The following is a 16,804-nucleotide window of genomic DNA, read 5'->3' as shown; positions in this document are numbered from 1 at the left end:
TCAGCCGGCTTCGAAGGCATCGTCGTCCCGCTGCCACCCAGCCAGGACCATAGCAATGTGCTGAAAAGCTCGAGCCCATGTCTGAGTCCAGTTCTGAATCCAAGTCAAGTCCAGAGTTTGAATTAGAGTCAAGCCCAGAGTCCATGTCCAGTCCAGAGTTCAAACTAGTCAAGTCCAGGGTCCAAGTCAAGTCCTGAGTTTGAACTAGCATCCAGTCCTGAATCCGAGTCTAGTCCAAGGTCCAAGTCAAGTCCAGATTTCAAACAAGTCAAGTCATTGGTCCAAGTTATCTCCAGAGCTCGAGCCTGAGTACAGCCTGGAACCTGAGTCATCTCCAGAGCTCGAGCTCGAGTCCAGCCCAGAGCCCAAGTCAAGTCCAGATCTCAAGCACACTTCCAGCCCTGAGCCCAAGCCAGGTCCAGAGCTCAAGCCTGAGTCATCTCCTGAGCTTGAGTCTGAGTCCAGTCTAGAGCTCGAGTCATCTCCGGAGTCAGAGTCCAGTCAAGAATTCAAGTTCAGGCCAGAGATCGAGTCCTCTACAGAGCCTGAGTCCAGACTGGAGCCTGAGTCTTCTAAGCTGGAGCCAGAGTACATCTTAGAGCGTGAGTCCAGTCCAGAGCTCGAGTCCAGTCCAGAGCTCAAGTCCAGTCCAGAGCTTGAGCCTGAGTCCAGTCCAGAGCTCAAGTCAGCTCCAGAGCTTGAGTCCAGCCCAGAGTTTGAGTCCACTTTCAGTCCTGGGTTTGAGTCAAGTCCAGGATCCAAGTCAAGTCCAGAGTCTGAGCTTGCTTCCTGCCCAGAGCCCAAGTTCAGTCCAGAGCCAGAATCATCTCCAAAGCTCAAGCCTGAGCCATCTCCAGAGCCCAAAACCAGTGCAAGTCAGTAGTCCAAGTTTTGTCCTGAGCCTGAGCCCCCACTGGAGCCAAGAAGAATGGATTTTTGCTCCCGGAGGGAGCTCTTTGGAATGGGGTTCTTCAGTCCTGCACACTGTGGCACATGCACCTGGAGAACTCTCAGGCACGCCCTGCGCTGTGCATGCCTTGAGTGGACTTTAGCACTCTCACCATTAACAATGTGCACCTGAACTTAATTAATGAGCTATATGTGCACCTATTTAAGGACTCTTCAGATTCAGTATCAGTGCAAAGTATTATGCTACATCATTACGCTAAGCATTACCGAGCCTTACTACATGTGTTTGATTTCCTGGTTTCCTGCTTCTTGTTCTTCGTTCCCGTTTTCGCTCTGCCTCTGATATCCCATTTGCACCTTGCCCGACCCTTTGCATGTTTAACATTTTGGATTTAGCCTGCCGATTTGGTTTGTTTGCCTGTGCCTGTTTTCACTATTGTAATTATCTTCACCTTTGTAAATAAATACACTGGTGCACTTACATCCACCTACCCCGCGTCTGTCACATGCCATTTTTGAAGTTTGAAATAATTTTTTTTGGAATTAAAAAAAATAATAATAATAATCACCTGTGTATTTATACTAAAACAATTATCTGCCTCAGGCTCAGTGAATAATTGTTAAATAACCGCTCTGATAATGCACTCATTCTAATATGACATAACATAATCTAAGCCTGATAATACAGATATTACAACATGGTATTTGCAGTGAATATAAAAAGTGTACACAGCCCGTTAAAATGGTAGGTTTTTCTGATGTAAAAAAAATGAGACCACCTTTAATGTGACCTATAACCTGTACAATTCAATTGAAAAACAAACAAACAAAAATCTGGTAGGGAGAAAAACATAAAAAATAAAAAAAGTACAATAAGCTGGTTGCGTAAGTCTGCACACCCTTAAATTAAGACTTTGTTGAAGCACTTTTTTTATTTAATTACAGCATTCAGTCTTTTTGGGTAGGAGTCTGTCAGCCTGTCACATCTAGACATGGCAATATTTGCCCACTCTTCCTTGTAAAAGCGCTAAAAATCTGCCCGATTACGAGGGCATCTCTTGTGCTCAGCCCTCTTCAGGTCACCCCACAGATTTTCAATTGGATTTAGGTCTGAGCTCTGGCTGGGCCATTTCAAAACTTTAATTTTCTTCTGGTGAAGCAATTCTTTTGTTGATTTTGATGTATGCTTGGGTCATTGTCGTGCTGAAAGATTAAATTCCTCTTCATCTTCGGCTTTCTAACAGACACCTGAAGGTTTTGGGCCAAAATTGACTGGTATTTAGAACTGTTCATAATTCCCCCCACCTTGACTAAAGCTTCTGTTCCAGCTGAAGAAAAACAACCCCACAACATGATGCTGCCACCACCTTGCTTCACCATGGGTATGGTGTTTTTTTGATGATGTGCAGTGTTGTTTTTGCACCAAAAGTACCTTTTGGAATTGTGGCCAAAAAGTTCAACCTTGGTTTCATCAGACCATAACACATTTCCCACATGTTTTTGGGAGAGTTGATATATATATTTTTGCAAATTTAGCCAGGCCTGGATGTTTTTCTTTGTATGAAAAGGCTTCCGTCTTGCAACTGTACCCCGTAGTCCAGACATATGGAAAATATGGGAGATTGTTGTCACATGTAATGCACAACCAGTACTTGCCAGAAATTCCTGCAGCTCCTTCAGTGCTGTAGGCCTCTTGGCAGCCTCCCTGACCAGTTTTCATCTTGTCTTTTCATCAATTTTGGAGGGACGTCCAGTTTTCAGTAATGTCATTGTTGTCCCATATTTTCTTCACTTCTTGATGACAGTCTTCACTGTGCTCCATGGTATATCTAATGCCATGGAAATATTTTGTACCCTTCTCCTGACTGATACCTTTCAACAATGAGATCCCTTTGATGCTTTGTAAGCTCTCTGCGAAACATGGCTTTTGCTGGAGGATGCAACTGAGTAAATGTCAGGAAAATCCTACTCGGACAGCTAAACTTTATTTGGGGTTAATCAATCAGAGTCATTTTAATTGATGGCAGGTGTGTACCCAAAAAGACTGAATGCTGTAATTACATCAAAAGGTACTTCAACAAAGTATTAGTTTAAGGGTGTGCACACTTATGCAACCAGCTTATGGTACATTTTTATTTTTGTCCCCCTAACAGATTTGTATGTTTTTCAATTGAATTGTACAGGTTATAGGTCACATTAAAAGGTGGGAAAAGTTTTGAAATTATTTATCGTGGTCTCATTTTTTTACATCAGAAAAAACTATCATTTTAACGGGGTGTGTACACTTTATATTTACTGTAATAAAAAATGTGTAATCAGAGATTAATTTTCTGTCAGGCACGAGGTAGGCAGATATAAGTGCAGAAATATATTTATACTAGTGGAAACACACATAGGCAAACAGTCTAAATCAGCAGGCTAAATCCAAAATGTTAAACAGGCAAAGGGTCGGGCGAGGCACAAACAGAATATCACAGGCAAAGAGAAAAAGGGGACGAGGAACAGGCACAGCAATCAGGAAACCAGGAAATCAGAAACATAAAACAAGGCTCGGTAATGCATACTGACATACCATAATATTTTGCACTGATAGTGTGTCTGAACAGTCCTTATATAGGTGCACATATTACTCCTTGATCATATTCAGGTGTGTGTCGTTAACGGCGCACGTGCAAGAGTCCGCTCGATGCGCACGGCCCGGGGCCCGCCTGAGAGTTCTTCAGGTGCATGCACCACAGCACGCAGGACTGACAGAACCCCCCCACCCCCACCTACCTAAAAGAGCTCCCTCCAGGAGTGAAAATCCATCCTTCTTGGCTCTGGTGGGGGCTTGGGTTCAGGCTCAGGCCAAAACTTGGACTCCTGACTTGCACTGGTCTCAGGTTCTGGAGATGGCTTGGGCTTGAGCTCTGGAGATAACTCTGGCTCAGGACTTGACTTGGACCCCGGACTTGGCTTGGATCCAGGACTGAAAGTGGACTTGAGCTCTGGAGATGATGTGAGCTCTGGATTGGAGTTGGGCTCTGGGGATGACTTGAGCTCTGGGCTGGACTCTGGCTCCAGCTCAGGAGAAGACTCAGGCTTGAGCTCTGGATCAGGCTCAGACTCGGGGCTGGTAGTGTGTTCAAGCTCTGGGCTGGACTCAAGCTCTGGAGATGACTTGAGCTCTGAACTGGACTCTAATTCAAACTCTGGACTTGACATGTACTCAGACCTGAACTCAGGCATGGGCTCTGGACTTGACTCGGATTCAGGACTGGATGCTAGTTTGAACTCAAGACTTGACTTGGACTCGGAACTGGGCTCTAGGTTGAACTCTGGACTTGACTTGGACTCAGAACTGGACTCAGGCATGGGCTTGAGCTCTGTCAGCGCATTGCTATGGTCCTGGTCAAGACCTGGTGGCGGGACAATAACACCTTCCTGGCTGGACAGCGGCGGGATGACAATGTCTTCATTACCACACTCAAAAAAACCAACATGGGTGTCTGTTACATGAACCTAAGTCTAACATGCAACGGTTGACATTTAGGTCACTCAACAAAATTGTTTCTGGCTAAGTTAACACATTTTACTTGGGTGGAAATACTTTCCATAATTTTATTACGTTCACTGAGCAAATTATTTTTTTGAGTGCAGCTGAGGCAGCACCATCGTCCTTGGACACTGGTTCCGGAACAGGCTCAGTGTCTGGATCTGGCACTGGTTCTGGAACAGGCACTGGCACTGACTGACTCCAGTGCTGGTTCTAGAACAGGCACTGGCACCGACTGACTCTGGTGCTGGCACTGGAGCACACACTGGCGCTGACTCTGACACGGGTTCTGGAGCAGACACTAACTCAGGCACTGACACCGGCTCTGGCACTGGAGCTGACTCCGACCTTGGCACTGGTTCTGGAGTGGACACTGGCTCTAGCTCTGACACTGGCGCTGGCTGTGACAGTGGAACTGATTGACTCTGGCACTAGCACTGGTTCAGGGGCTGGCACTGGCTCTGAGACTGGCACTGATGCTGGAACTGACTCCGACTCTGGCACTGGTTCTGGTTCAGGTGCTGGCTCTGATGCAGGCTGAGGAACTGGTTCTGGTTCAGGTGTGGGTTCTAGGTTCAGACACTGGTTCAGGTGCTGGTTCTGGCTGTGAAACCAGCTCTGGAACAACAGTGTAGGTACAATAGTACCATGCCTCACACGGCACCAAATTATGTAGGCACAATACCAGTCCTAACACGAGGCACCAAAATTATCTCATATCATCTCTAGCTGCTTTATACTGTTCTACAGGGTCGCAGGCAAGCTGGAGCCCATCCCAGCTGACTATGGGCAAAAGGCGGGGTACACCCTGGACAAGTCACCAGGTCATCACAGGGCTGGCACATAGACACAGACAACCATTCACACTCACTTTAGAGTCACCACTTAACCTAACCTGCATGTCTTTTGACTGTGGGGGAAACCGAAGCACCCAGAGGAAACCCACGTGGAGAACATGCAAACTCTGCACAGAAAGGCCCTCGCTGGCCACGGGGCTTGAACCCGGACCTTCTTGCTGTGAGGCGACAGCGCTAACCACTACACCACCGTGCTGCCGTCACACCAAAATTATGTGGGTGCAATTACATTGTTAAATCAGTCTCAAAATCTCAGTCTCATAAAATATATCAGTTCATCAATATTTCTATTAATTATTAAATTCATGAATTCATTACTCGAGTGATACACTAGATCATTGAAGGCAATATGAATTTTTTGATGGCAGAAAATGGCTTCAAGCGAATATTGCAGCAAAAGGCAGACAAGATACCATTTCTTTTAAATATCTAATTTATTAAAAACATTATCAAATGAGAATAATACTGATCAGGTACGTTCACTAATACTAGCAACAGTTTAACAAATCAAGGCATGAAAATGGTGATGAGGTACTAAGGTATGTGTGTTTGTGTAGATAAGTGTTTGCAGGCTAACAAAGAATTGTTTGCGCATGAAAAAGGTGTGAAAAGGTGGTGGAAGGGGCTGTAGGTGTTCTGTGAGACTGAGTAGATAAAGGACAATAAATAATTGTTGACCCATGCAGGGATCAAACCTGCAATCTTGGTGTTATAAATGCCCTGAGCTAATCAATTGAGCTAACCAGCCCTTAGTTTATTGAAGTCTGAATGTTCAGATGTGTATAATAGAGTGTTAGAGGGAGAGAGAAAGAAAGAGAAGAGTTAAAGCATGCAAAGTCTATCTACCAGAGTAAAACTGAGTAAATAGTAACATAATCAAACCGAACTGTGTGATTATTGTGCGCACACTTGAAACAACCTTAGGTTTAAGTAGCACTTTTCACATAAACTAATTAAACTAAGACTAACATTGCCCAAAATGCCAGCCTTACTTGGGACCACTTTCACGTGTCAGCAATGAAGTAGTTTGTCAGTGATTCTCCTTTCCGGTGTACATTTTTGAAGAGCGGAGCCATTTCAATGTAGTTTAAATCAGCTTTCCTGTATTGTAAAAGTCCTTCCCAGGTGGGATCTCGTGCTCCAGAAGGTCCTTGGTCAGAAGTTCGTCAGTTCAAGATGCGGAGGGAACTGATCGCCTCTAATCTTCTAATTTATGTTATTACTGTGTAGTAACAACAGTGGCCAGTTTCAAACACCATGAAAGCAAAACATGACTGAGGTAGTTTTAACCGTAGCTTTACAGCCATGTGTTTTGTTCCTTTGTTCTTCACCTCAGTCTGCAATGTCTCCTTTAAAAATACCAACAGCGCTTTGGCCAGAGAGAAAGCGCGAGGCAGAGAGGAGAGGCCAGAGAGCAGTGAGGCACATCTGCTGCGCATGGCCGTGGTGAGATGTTCGCATGGTGGGACATGTGAGGCTCGTGTCGGGAGGTCGGAGGCAGAGAGAATGGCGGTCAGAGCGTGCCAGAGGGTATGCTGGTCCAAGAGCCAAAGAGGCAGAACATCTCAGTCCCCCCCTTTTATGGGCAAGCTTGCATCATGATCTACATAGTGCAGTGAAAGAGGAGATGAGCCAGTCGTGGCACAGTGAAAGATGAGATGAAGTGGATATCATCCAGGGCAGGAACTGAGGGAATTATGGGAAATTTATGCCGCTTTTCCACTACAAACGCGGCTGAGCCGTGCCGTGCCGAGTCGAGCTGAGTCGAGCTGAGCGGGGCTGTTGGAGTTGCATTTCGACTACAACCGCGCTGAACCGTGCTGGCTGGAAGTGGGTGGACACATTGGGTGGAGTTAGCGAAAGTGGGTGGACGTCACGTGATGTCGTTAAGCAGCGCAAACAGTGACATCAGTGACAGTGGCGGAACAAGTCAGAGCCGGGCCGGGGGCGGGGCAAATGACCGGGCCCTTTATTAAAGCTTATCATAACATCATTTTAGGCTACAAAATGTCCGCAACTGCGGTGTTTACCAATTTCAACACTACCGGGTGCAACTATGTTATTTAGTACATCAAGTCCTTCAAACGAACATGTAACTCAGAAACAAAAAACATTAGGATACTGTACATGGCTCATAATAAAACATCAATAGCCTATACTGCGCACATTATTTGAAGGGCATACGAATGAGCGCTCAGAGGTTGCAACGGTGACAGGAAGAGTCAGAAATAAAAGGAGGGCGGTGCAAACCTCACTGAATGCACTGTGTTTACCAATTTCAGCACTACGGGGTGCAACTATGTTATTTTGTACATTAAGTCCTTCAAACGAACATGTAACTCAGAAACAAAAAAACATTAGGCGACATACTGTACATGGCTCATAATAAAACATCAATAGCCTACTGCGCGCATTATTTGAAGGGCATACGACGAGCCTTGCGCTCCCCGAACTCGTCCACGATGCTCTGTATGTCACTGATTCAGTGATCTTTTCAGCGGTAGTCTCATGACCCGGATAGTAAACAATAAACATGGAGGACATGGAGTCGTTAGTGTTGCTGGTCTTGGTGCTGTGGCTTGTTGTCACCGACAACGCCAACAGATACTGGCAAGAGCGTATAGATGAGGCGAGGCGCATAAGGCTTCAGAAATTCTCGTAATTCATAATTATTCTCCTTCCGGGTTTGCGGTGTTTACAGATCCCAGCGCGCTCGCGGGGCGTGTGTGGGCATGTGAGGACACGCCTCCTCACCAATCAGTGCACAGGGGAGTGTCTGCTCACGCCCCCAACCTCAGTCGGCACGGTTTGGCTCGCTTCAGCCCCACTCCAAAACGGTGCGAGTTTTAGGGGCTAAGCAGGGCTGAAATGAGCTGAGTCGTGCTGGTTTTTGGTAGTCGAAACGCGAGCCGTGTCGGGCTGAAGTGAGCTGAAGCGAGCTGAAGTGAGCTGAAAAAGGGTAGTGGAAAAGGGCCATTAGTTGCAGAGATTGTGCTGTACCTACACTGAAAAAAATGGCCTGTTAAATTAACACAAAAAAATCTTGTACATCGGTTGCACTTATTAAAATCATATCCACTAAGACCAATTAAGTCATGTTCAGTCAAACAGAACATGACTTAATTGGTCTTAGTGGATATGATTTTAATAAGTGCAACCGATGTACAAGATTTTTTTGTGTTAATTTAACAGGCCATTTTTTTCAGTGTACAACAGCCTCCTCTGCTGTCTCTGCAAAGGCCACTGGAGGGAGCTCTGGAGCAATGGTCTCCTCCACTGCTGCTGTGTCAGCCACTGGAGTGATAGCCCCCTCTCAAAAAATTTCATGGCGGTCCCCCTTTTCCAAAGATTCATAGATAGACCCAAGCATGGCAAAAAAGGTCTGTGAGCTGTGGAGGCATGGGTACTCTACTCTGATCAAGTACTTCACCCATTGGCATGCTCATACAGAGATAAACATGAATACAAAGCTTACCCCGATAGGTTCTGGTGGCTTGGGCTCTTGGAAGTCCTCATAGAAAAGGTCACAATGTAAACTGAATCCCCTAGGATGATATATTCCATAGTAGGGTGCTGGGGGACTCCAGTCAGAACTCAGCCAGAAATACGAGGTGAGGGGCTGAGATAAGGACACCTGGAAGCGGTGTGGAATCGTGTGCTGAAATAACTCCGCTATATCCATTGTTTGGCGAAGTATTCTGTCATGCACGAGGTAGGCAGATGTAAGTGCAGAAATATATTTATTTATACTAGTGGAAACACATACATAGGCAAACAGTCCAAATCGGCAGGCTAAATCCAAAACGTTAAACAGGCAAAGGGTCAGGCAAGGCACAAACAGAATATCACAGGTAAAGAGAAAATGGGAATGAGGAACAGGCACAGGAATCAGGAAACCAGGAAATCAGAAACAAGGCTTGGTAATGCATACTGACATAGCATAATACTTTGCACTGATAGTGCATCTGAACAGTCCTTATATAGGTGCACATATTGCTCCTTAATCATGTTCAGGTATGCGTCGTTAACGACAAGAGTCTGCTCGATGCACGCGCAGCCTGGGACACGCCTGAGAGTTCTTCAGGTGCACATGCCACAGCGTGCAGGACTGACATTTTCAAAGAAGATATTTATTCAACTTAATTTATGTAAGGAGTCTCCAGTGTCAGCACTTTGTAACAGTGAAAGGTAAAGCAAAATTTGAGAGAAACAAATAAAGGCTGGTGAGGAAATGCCTGCTTATAGCTGCTATAATGCACGTTTTAACAGAGACGCACTTGTTTTGCAGATGCTGTGCAAAATTAAATGGTAACTGCAAATGATTAAAAAGCAGGATGCCATTCAATAACAAATTAAAAATGAAAATCGTTAGCACACCGCTGGAGTATAAGAGGAATGAAACACTTTGGTACATGCTGTTATAAAGAAATAATCAATAATACCAGAATATTTAATTTAAACTTTTGCAAACTCTTCCAAATTGTTATTTAGTTGTAAATATCATGTAAACTCAAATGTGTAGTTCCACTTATGACAGCTTGGTGTAATTAGTAATTATTTGTAACTTTTCCTGACTGTGTAATTGGTCTTTTGTAGTTACTCTTTAACCAGGGCTTTGTAAAATAAAGTATTTCTGTAAGAAACCATAACTGCTGACAAATCACTTTAATCACATTCACACAAAATGGAACTGCTGACATCACGATCACCACTTATTGCTTATCTAGCCATTTTTCACAGCCCAGTTCTGCTTCCTTTTACCAGTGACAAACACGAGTGTAGGATATGGTTCATAAAGACAACAGCTAGCATTATCCAGTTCAGTTTGGAAACAGATGCAGAGATCAACATCTATCCATCCATTATCTATAGCCGCTTATCCTGTTCTACAGGGTCACAGGCAGCTGACTATGGGCAAGACGCAGGGTACACCCTGGACAAGTCGCCAGGTCATCGCAGGGCTGACACACAGACACAGACAACCATTCACACTCACATTTACACCTGCAGTCAATTTGGAGCTACCAGTTAGCCTAACCTGCATGCCTTTGGACTGTGGGGGGAAACCGAAGCACCCAGAGAACATGCAAACTCCACACAGAAAGGCCCTCATTAGCCACTGGGCTCGAACCCAGGATCTTCTTGCTGTGAGGCAACAGTGCTAACCACTGTGCCGCCCACAGAGATCAACATGAACTTTTTAATCCACTTGTCCAGTCAGACAAGCAGCAAGATTTTTCACTTGTCCTAACCAGAACCTTTTTATTACTATGTATTTACTAGTTCAATTAAAGGAAAGTGGTTGTCACACCCACATGCATTAGTGTGCAACAGACTTTCACTTGTGTGCATGCCTCTAAGGACAAGTACCTGTTAGATATCAACATGTGTCAGAGAGACAGGGGCTTGAACCCAGGGTTCCAGATTGAGAGATAGAGCAAGATCCCCTGAGCCACCACAATGGATGAACTGGCCCCACTTGCAGAGACACACACAATCACAAGAACGTAGCTGAAAAACTTTACTTTAGATCTGGTAAATTTAAAAATAATGCAGGTCTTGCACAAAACAGGTCCCATACAAGATCTCAGTAACAGAGTTCACAAAAGGATGCCCAAACAGGCAGCACTTTGAACAGTCCAAAAAGCAAAATCCAGGAAAAACAGGCCAAAGGCAAGAACACAGATGATCAAAAAAAAAAAGACACAAATGAGATTCCAAAAAACTGAGAGCAGCAAACAGAAACACTAAGAAACTAAGGCACAGTATCAAAAAATAGCAGTCAAAGGCTTCAAACTAAATGGTTACATACTCAGGAGCACAGCAGACTGTAGAACTCAGCAAGGAGCATAAGGCCAGTCACACAATATACGGTATATCTCCATGGTAACTAGACACAGGTGTAAACAATTAGCAAAATGGGTACATCTAGTGGTGGAAGAGAGAACTGCAATGTGTGAAAAGTCCCAAATCCTGACAGTGGGAGATTCCCGGAACTTCTGGGAGAGTTGGGAATAATTCAGCTTGTCCTGTCGGACAAGCAGATACAGATTTGACTTGCCTGGACCAAACATTTACTTGTCCCATCCAGTCGGACAAGCATTAATGTCAAGCCCTGAGATGAAAATTGTAGATTTTGTAGCTGATAAAAAAATTTCTTCATAAATTAGATTATATATTTTTCCACTGTTCTTAAATCATCATTATCTAGGAACAATGATGAATTCATCATGATAGCTTAGATACTTTATTTTTCTCCAGTGAGCTCAAACCTTATAGCATCCATGAATCCTGATAAACAGGTGTTCAGTGGAGACGCTGTCACTCTGAGATGTGACACAGAGGATGAAAGTGTCTCTAGCTGGCAGTACAGCTGGTATAAAGATCCTTCACACAGTCCTGTCAGTAGTGAACAGGTGTACACAGTCAGTGGTGTTGAAGTGACCCACACAGGTAACTACACCTGTAGAGGAGCAGAGGGAGGAGTCTCATACTCCGCACACTTCAGTGATGCTGTTACACTGGAAGATGTGGGTGTCTGAGTTTGCTTTAGTGACACATTAAAAATGTACAATTGTTCATTCTTAGATTATAATTGTTCATGAAATAAATCTAGTATTTAACCATTTTGTATTTCCTGTGTAACAGAGAGACCACCGCCAGTACTGAGTGTATCTCCACAGAGCTGGCTGACTGAAGGAAACTCAGTGACTCTAAGCTGTGAGGTTACAGGCTTCTCTACAGACTGGATATTCAGCTGGTACACAACTGTTCCCTACAGAGATGGATTAACTCAAATAAGAAATAATCATGGTTATAACATGTATCTGGAGCCCCTCCCAGACAGCAGCAGAGAATCTGGAGGCAAATACACTCTCAGTCCTGCTGCTCTGAATCACACAGGAGTTTATATGTGCAGAGGAAAGAGAGGAGAACCAGCCTTTCACACACAGTACAGCAATCCACAGCCTCTATGGATCACTGGTGAGGAAAATTAACAATGGTTTTGGGTTAAATAGATATGGAGGTGTGACTGTAACATAAGATTCATGCAACATTTATTAATATGTATTAGGCAGTAAATTCAATTCAGTTCAATTCAACTTTATTGTCATGTACTACAGACAGTGTCACACAGTACAATGAAATTCTTATTCTGTGAGTCCATTCATCCATCCAGCCATTATCTGTAGCCACTTATCCTGTGCAGGGTTGCAGGCAAGCTGGAGCCCATGCCAGCTGACTATGGGCAAGAGGCGGGGTACACCCTGGACAAGTCGCCAAACATCACAGGGCTGACACACAGAGACAAACAACAATTCATGCTCACGTTCGCATCTACAGTCAATTTAGAGCCACTACTTAACTACCTAACCTGCATGTATTTGGACTGTGTGGGAAACCGGAACACTCGGAGAAAACCCACGCGGATACAGGAGAACATGCAAACTCCACACACAAAGGCCCCTGTTGGCCACTGGGCTCGAACTCAGAGCATTCTTGCTGTGAGGTGACAGTGCTAACCACTACATCACCGTGCACCCCTAAACATGAATAAAGACATTAAAAACCAGAGATATAAAGTAAATAAAATTAAATAATAAAGTAATTAAAATAAAGTAATTAAAAACAAGCACATAAAGTAGTATAAAAAGATGCAGCAAAGTGTAAAGTGCCAGTGCAAATAACTGCATAGTATAGGGCAAACTCTACAGGACTGGGGGGAGAGGCAGTGGTTGAGTTTTGTTAACAAGCCTGATGGCATGGTGGAAAAAACTGTCTTTCAGCCTAGTTGTTCTGGCTGCAATGCTCCTGTAACATTTCCCCGATGGCAGCAGCATGAACAGTTTGTGTTGTTGATGGGTGGTGTCCTTGATAATGTTAAGGGCCCTCCTGAGAACTCTGGTATTATAAATGTCCTCCAGTGCAGGGAGTGCTGTCCAGTGATGCTTGGTGCTGATTTTACCACCCACTGTAGAGCCTTGCGGTCATGTGCTGTACTGCTCCCATACCAGACTGTGATGGAGTGGGTGAGGATGCTCTCAATTGTAAATCTGTAGACGTTGCTGAGAGTAGTGCTTGGCATGCCAAACTTCCTCAGCCTTCTCAGGAAGTACAGATGCTGTCAGACTTTCCCCATCAGGTCTGTGATGTTGTGGGTCCAAGTCAGCTCCTCAGCAATGTTAATGCCTAGGAATTTAAATGTGGCAACTCTCTCTACCTCAGTCTATCCAATATGCAGTGGTGGGTGCTGTCCTCTCTTCCTCCATGTGTCAATGATCATCTTTGTTTTGCTGATGTTAAGAGAGAGATTGCTGTCTTGACACCACTTCACAAGACTTGTCACGTCCTGGTGCTTGAAAATTTGTGAATCCTTTAGAGTTTTCTATATTTCTGCATAAATATGACCTAAAAAATCATCAGATTTTCACACAAGTCCTAAAAGTAGATAAAGAGAACCCAGTTAAACAAATGAGACAAAAATATTATACTTGGTCATTTATTTATTGAGGAAAATGATCCAATATTACATATCTGTGAATGGCAAAAGTATGTGAACCTTTGCTTTCAGTATCTGGTGTGACCCCCTTGTGCAGCAATAACTGCAACTAAACGTTTCCAGTAACTATTGATCAGTCCTGGACACCAGCTTGGAGGAATTTTAGCCCATTCCTCCGTACAGAACAGCTTCAACTCTGGGATGTTGGTGGGTTTCCTCACATGAACTGCTCGCTTCAGGTCCTTCCACAACATTTCGATTGGATTAAGGTCAGGACTTTGACTTGGCCATTCCAAAACATTAACCTTATTCTTCTTGAACCATTCTTTGGGAGAATGTCTTGTGTGCTTAGGGTCGTTGTCTTGCTGCATGACCCACCTTCTCTTGAGATTCAGTTCATGAACAGATGTCCTGACATTTTCCTTTAGAATTCACTGGTATAATTCAGAATTCATTGTTCCATCAATGATGGCAAGCCGTCCTGGCCCAGATGCAGCAAAATAGGCCCAAACCATGATATTACCACCACCATGTTTCACAGATGGGATAAGGTTCTTATGCTGGAATGCAGCGTTTTCCTTACTCCAAACATAACGTTTCTTATTTAAACCAAAAAGTTCTATTTTGTTCTCATCTGTTCACAAAACATTTTTCTAATAACCTTCTGGCTTGTCCATGTGATATTTAGCAAACTGCAGACGAGCAGCAATGTTCTTTTTGGAGAGTAGTGGCTTTCTCCTTGCAACCTTGCCATGCACACCATTGTTGTTCAGTGTTCTCCTGATGGTGGAGTCATGAACATTAACATTAGCCAATGTGAGAGAGGCCTTCAATTGCTTAGCCCATGTTTACATTAGACCGTATCAGCGGATCATCAGATTAACATTTTTAAAACGATTAGTGTGCACACAGCAACACCAATACATGATTTGCGTGCACACAGCAACACCAATACACGGCTCCGCTCGGCTCCGCAGGCATCCTGCGCTCCAAATCACTCCGCCCTGAACAGCGAGTGCCCTCTGGAGGGTGCGCACTCCGGCCCTGCGCAGCTCACACAGCGCGCGAGTGAAGTGCACAACCAGTGATTCGGGACTGAGCTGCTGTGTGTGTGATCCCAGCGCATATCACTTACCACTTGCAAGTGGAAGGATGGCAAGCCTAAAGACAATCATAAGTACACAATGGGCAGTATTTGCATCAGTATTTGCAGTATTTTCATACTTTTATACTCTTTAATGAAAGGTGATACAAGGCGGAAGTCCGCGCCGTTTTTCAGCAGTCGCGTCACATGACCAACGCCAGTGAATCAGGAAGGTGGATGTCACAGTGACGTTGTCCAATGACGACGCCAGCTAGAGCTCAGCACAGCGTATCCGCGTATCTCAATGTTTACACAGCACCGGAGCTGACACGATCTGGATTGAATACGTGGACCCTGGCGGATTCCCGTTTCCTGGCGTTTCCCGGCGGTTTAATGTAAACGGACAGTGCATCCGCGAAGAAAACGAGACAGATACGGTCTAATGTAAACTTGGCCTTAGAAGTTACCCTGGGGTCCTTTGTGACCTCGCCGACTATACATAGTTTTCACATGATGTCACAGAGTCGGGGATTCCCTAGTGGCGGCCATCTTGTGGGGCAAGCTGAACCCAAGCAGGCTATTTAAAGCTAGCAATGGTGCACACCTGTTGTATTCACGGCTGTCGTAATAGGTCAGATGATGACATCAAGCGTAGCTTTTATGGAATTCCCACTGTACGGGAGCACGAAGGCGAGCAAACAAAGAAACTCAGCATACAAAGGAGAAATCTATGGTTTGCGAGAATCAACCGCAAGGATTATCAGCCTTCCAAACACAGCAAAGTCTGCTCCGATCATTTTATAAGTGGTAAGTTATTTAAATAAACAATCAATTGTGTTTAAGTTTGTTTTTGGAAACCAAAACATCGTGTAAACAATCTCTGGAGAATGCCTAACTGGAACCGCTGAGTGTACGTTTACATTGTACACTGACATGGTACTGTAATACCACTAATGGATGTAAAATTTGTCTTAAATCAACTCGATATTATACACACACATATATTTATATGCAGTGTTGAGAGCTCTAAAATTCCAATGTTTACATACCTTGTCTGTAATTAGGACACGACTGTCACTTGTTTTTATATGGTGGACTTCACGGATCCAGCCACAGACAAAATAATTGTATGACTCCAGCGACTTGTATGCTTTGAGGTCGTCAAGTGTGTAGGCACTTTTACTATTCACGAAATAGTTCACAATATCAGGGTACGATCTGGATGGCAGCCCTGCATAGTCACTTGAAAATGCATCTTTGTCCACTTCGTAGGGGTCAATTCCCCCAATCAAGGCCAGTTTGGCTGCATACTGTTGTCGTGAGATGTCGTCCAATGTATCTACATACTTCCGTTTGCTTGATTTTGCCGACATTGATCTTTATTTTAGAAAACTGACTATATAACTTCATAAATTCGTCCGAGATAACGTAGCCGGTAATGGCAATGGTCCATTTTGTTTGCCCCACAAGATGGCGGCTGGGGGACTTTCCCCGGAATGCCGTGATGTCAGTGAAAACTATGTATTACACGCCTTGCTCTTGGAGTGATCTTTGTTGATCAGCCACTCCTGGGGAAGGTAACAATGATCTTGAATTTCCTCCATTTGTACACAATCTGTCTGACTGTGGATTGGTGGAGTCTAAACTCTTTAGAGATGATTTTGTAACCTTTTCTAGCCTGATGAGCATCAACAACACTTTTTCTGAGGTCCTCAGAAATCTCCTTTGTTCGTGCCATGATACACTTCCACAAACATGTCATGAAGATCAGACTTTGATGAAGCCCTGTTCTTTAAATAAAACAAGGGCCCATTCACACCTGATTGTCCTCCCATTGATTGAAAAACACCTGACTCTAATTTCACCTTCAAATTAACTGCCAATCCTAGAGGTGCTAATCCCTCAAAGCATTTCATCAC

General features: G+C 44.2%; 1 protein-coding gene across 1 annotated transcript in view; it reads left to right on the top strand.

The window, feature by feature from the left end:
* LOC132886076 (carcinoembryonic antigen-related cell adhesion molecule 5-like) overlaps positions 1-16,804 on the top strand; it is a 39,155-nt gene that overhangs the window by 7,461 nt on the left and 14,890 nt on the right. Inside the window, exons 5-6 of the mRNA XM_060920630.1 lie at positions 11,950-12,285; positions 14,814-14,816. Of these exons, the coding sequence (XP_060776613.1) occupies positions 11,950-12,285; positions 14,814-14,816 (339 nt within the window). The remainder of the gene's footprint in view (positions 1-11,949; positions 12,286-14,813; positions 14,817-16,804) is intronic.

The sequence above is a fragment of the Neoarius graeffei genome, chromosome 1 (assembly GCF_027579695.1).
Source record: "Neoarius graeffei isolate fNeoGra1 chromosome 1, fNeoGra1.pri, whole genome shotgun sequence".
Taxonomy (NCBI): Eukaryota; Metazoa; Chordata; class Actinopteri; order Siluriformes; family Ariidae; genus Neoarius; species Neoarius graeffei.
This window is presented reverse-complemented; position numbering and strand designations above follow the sequence as displayed.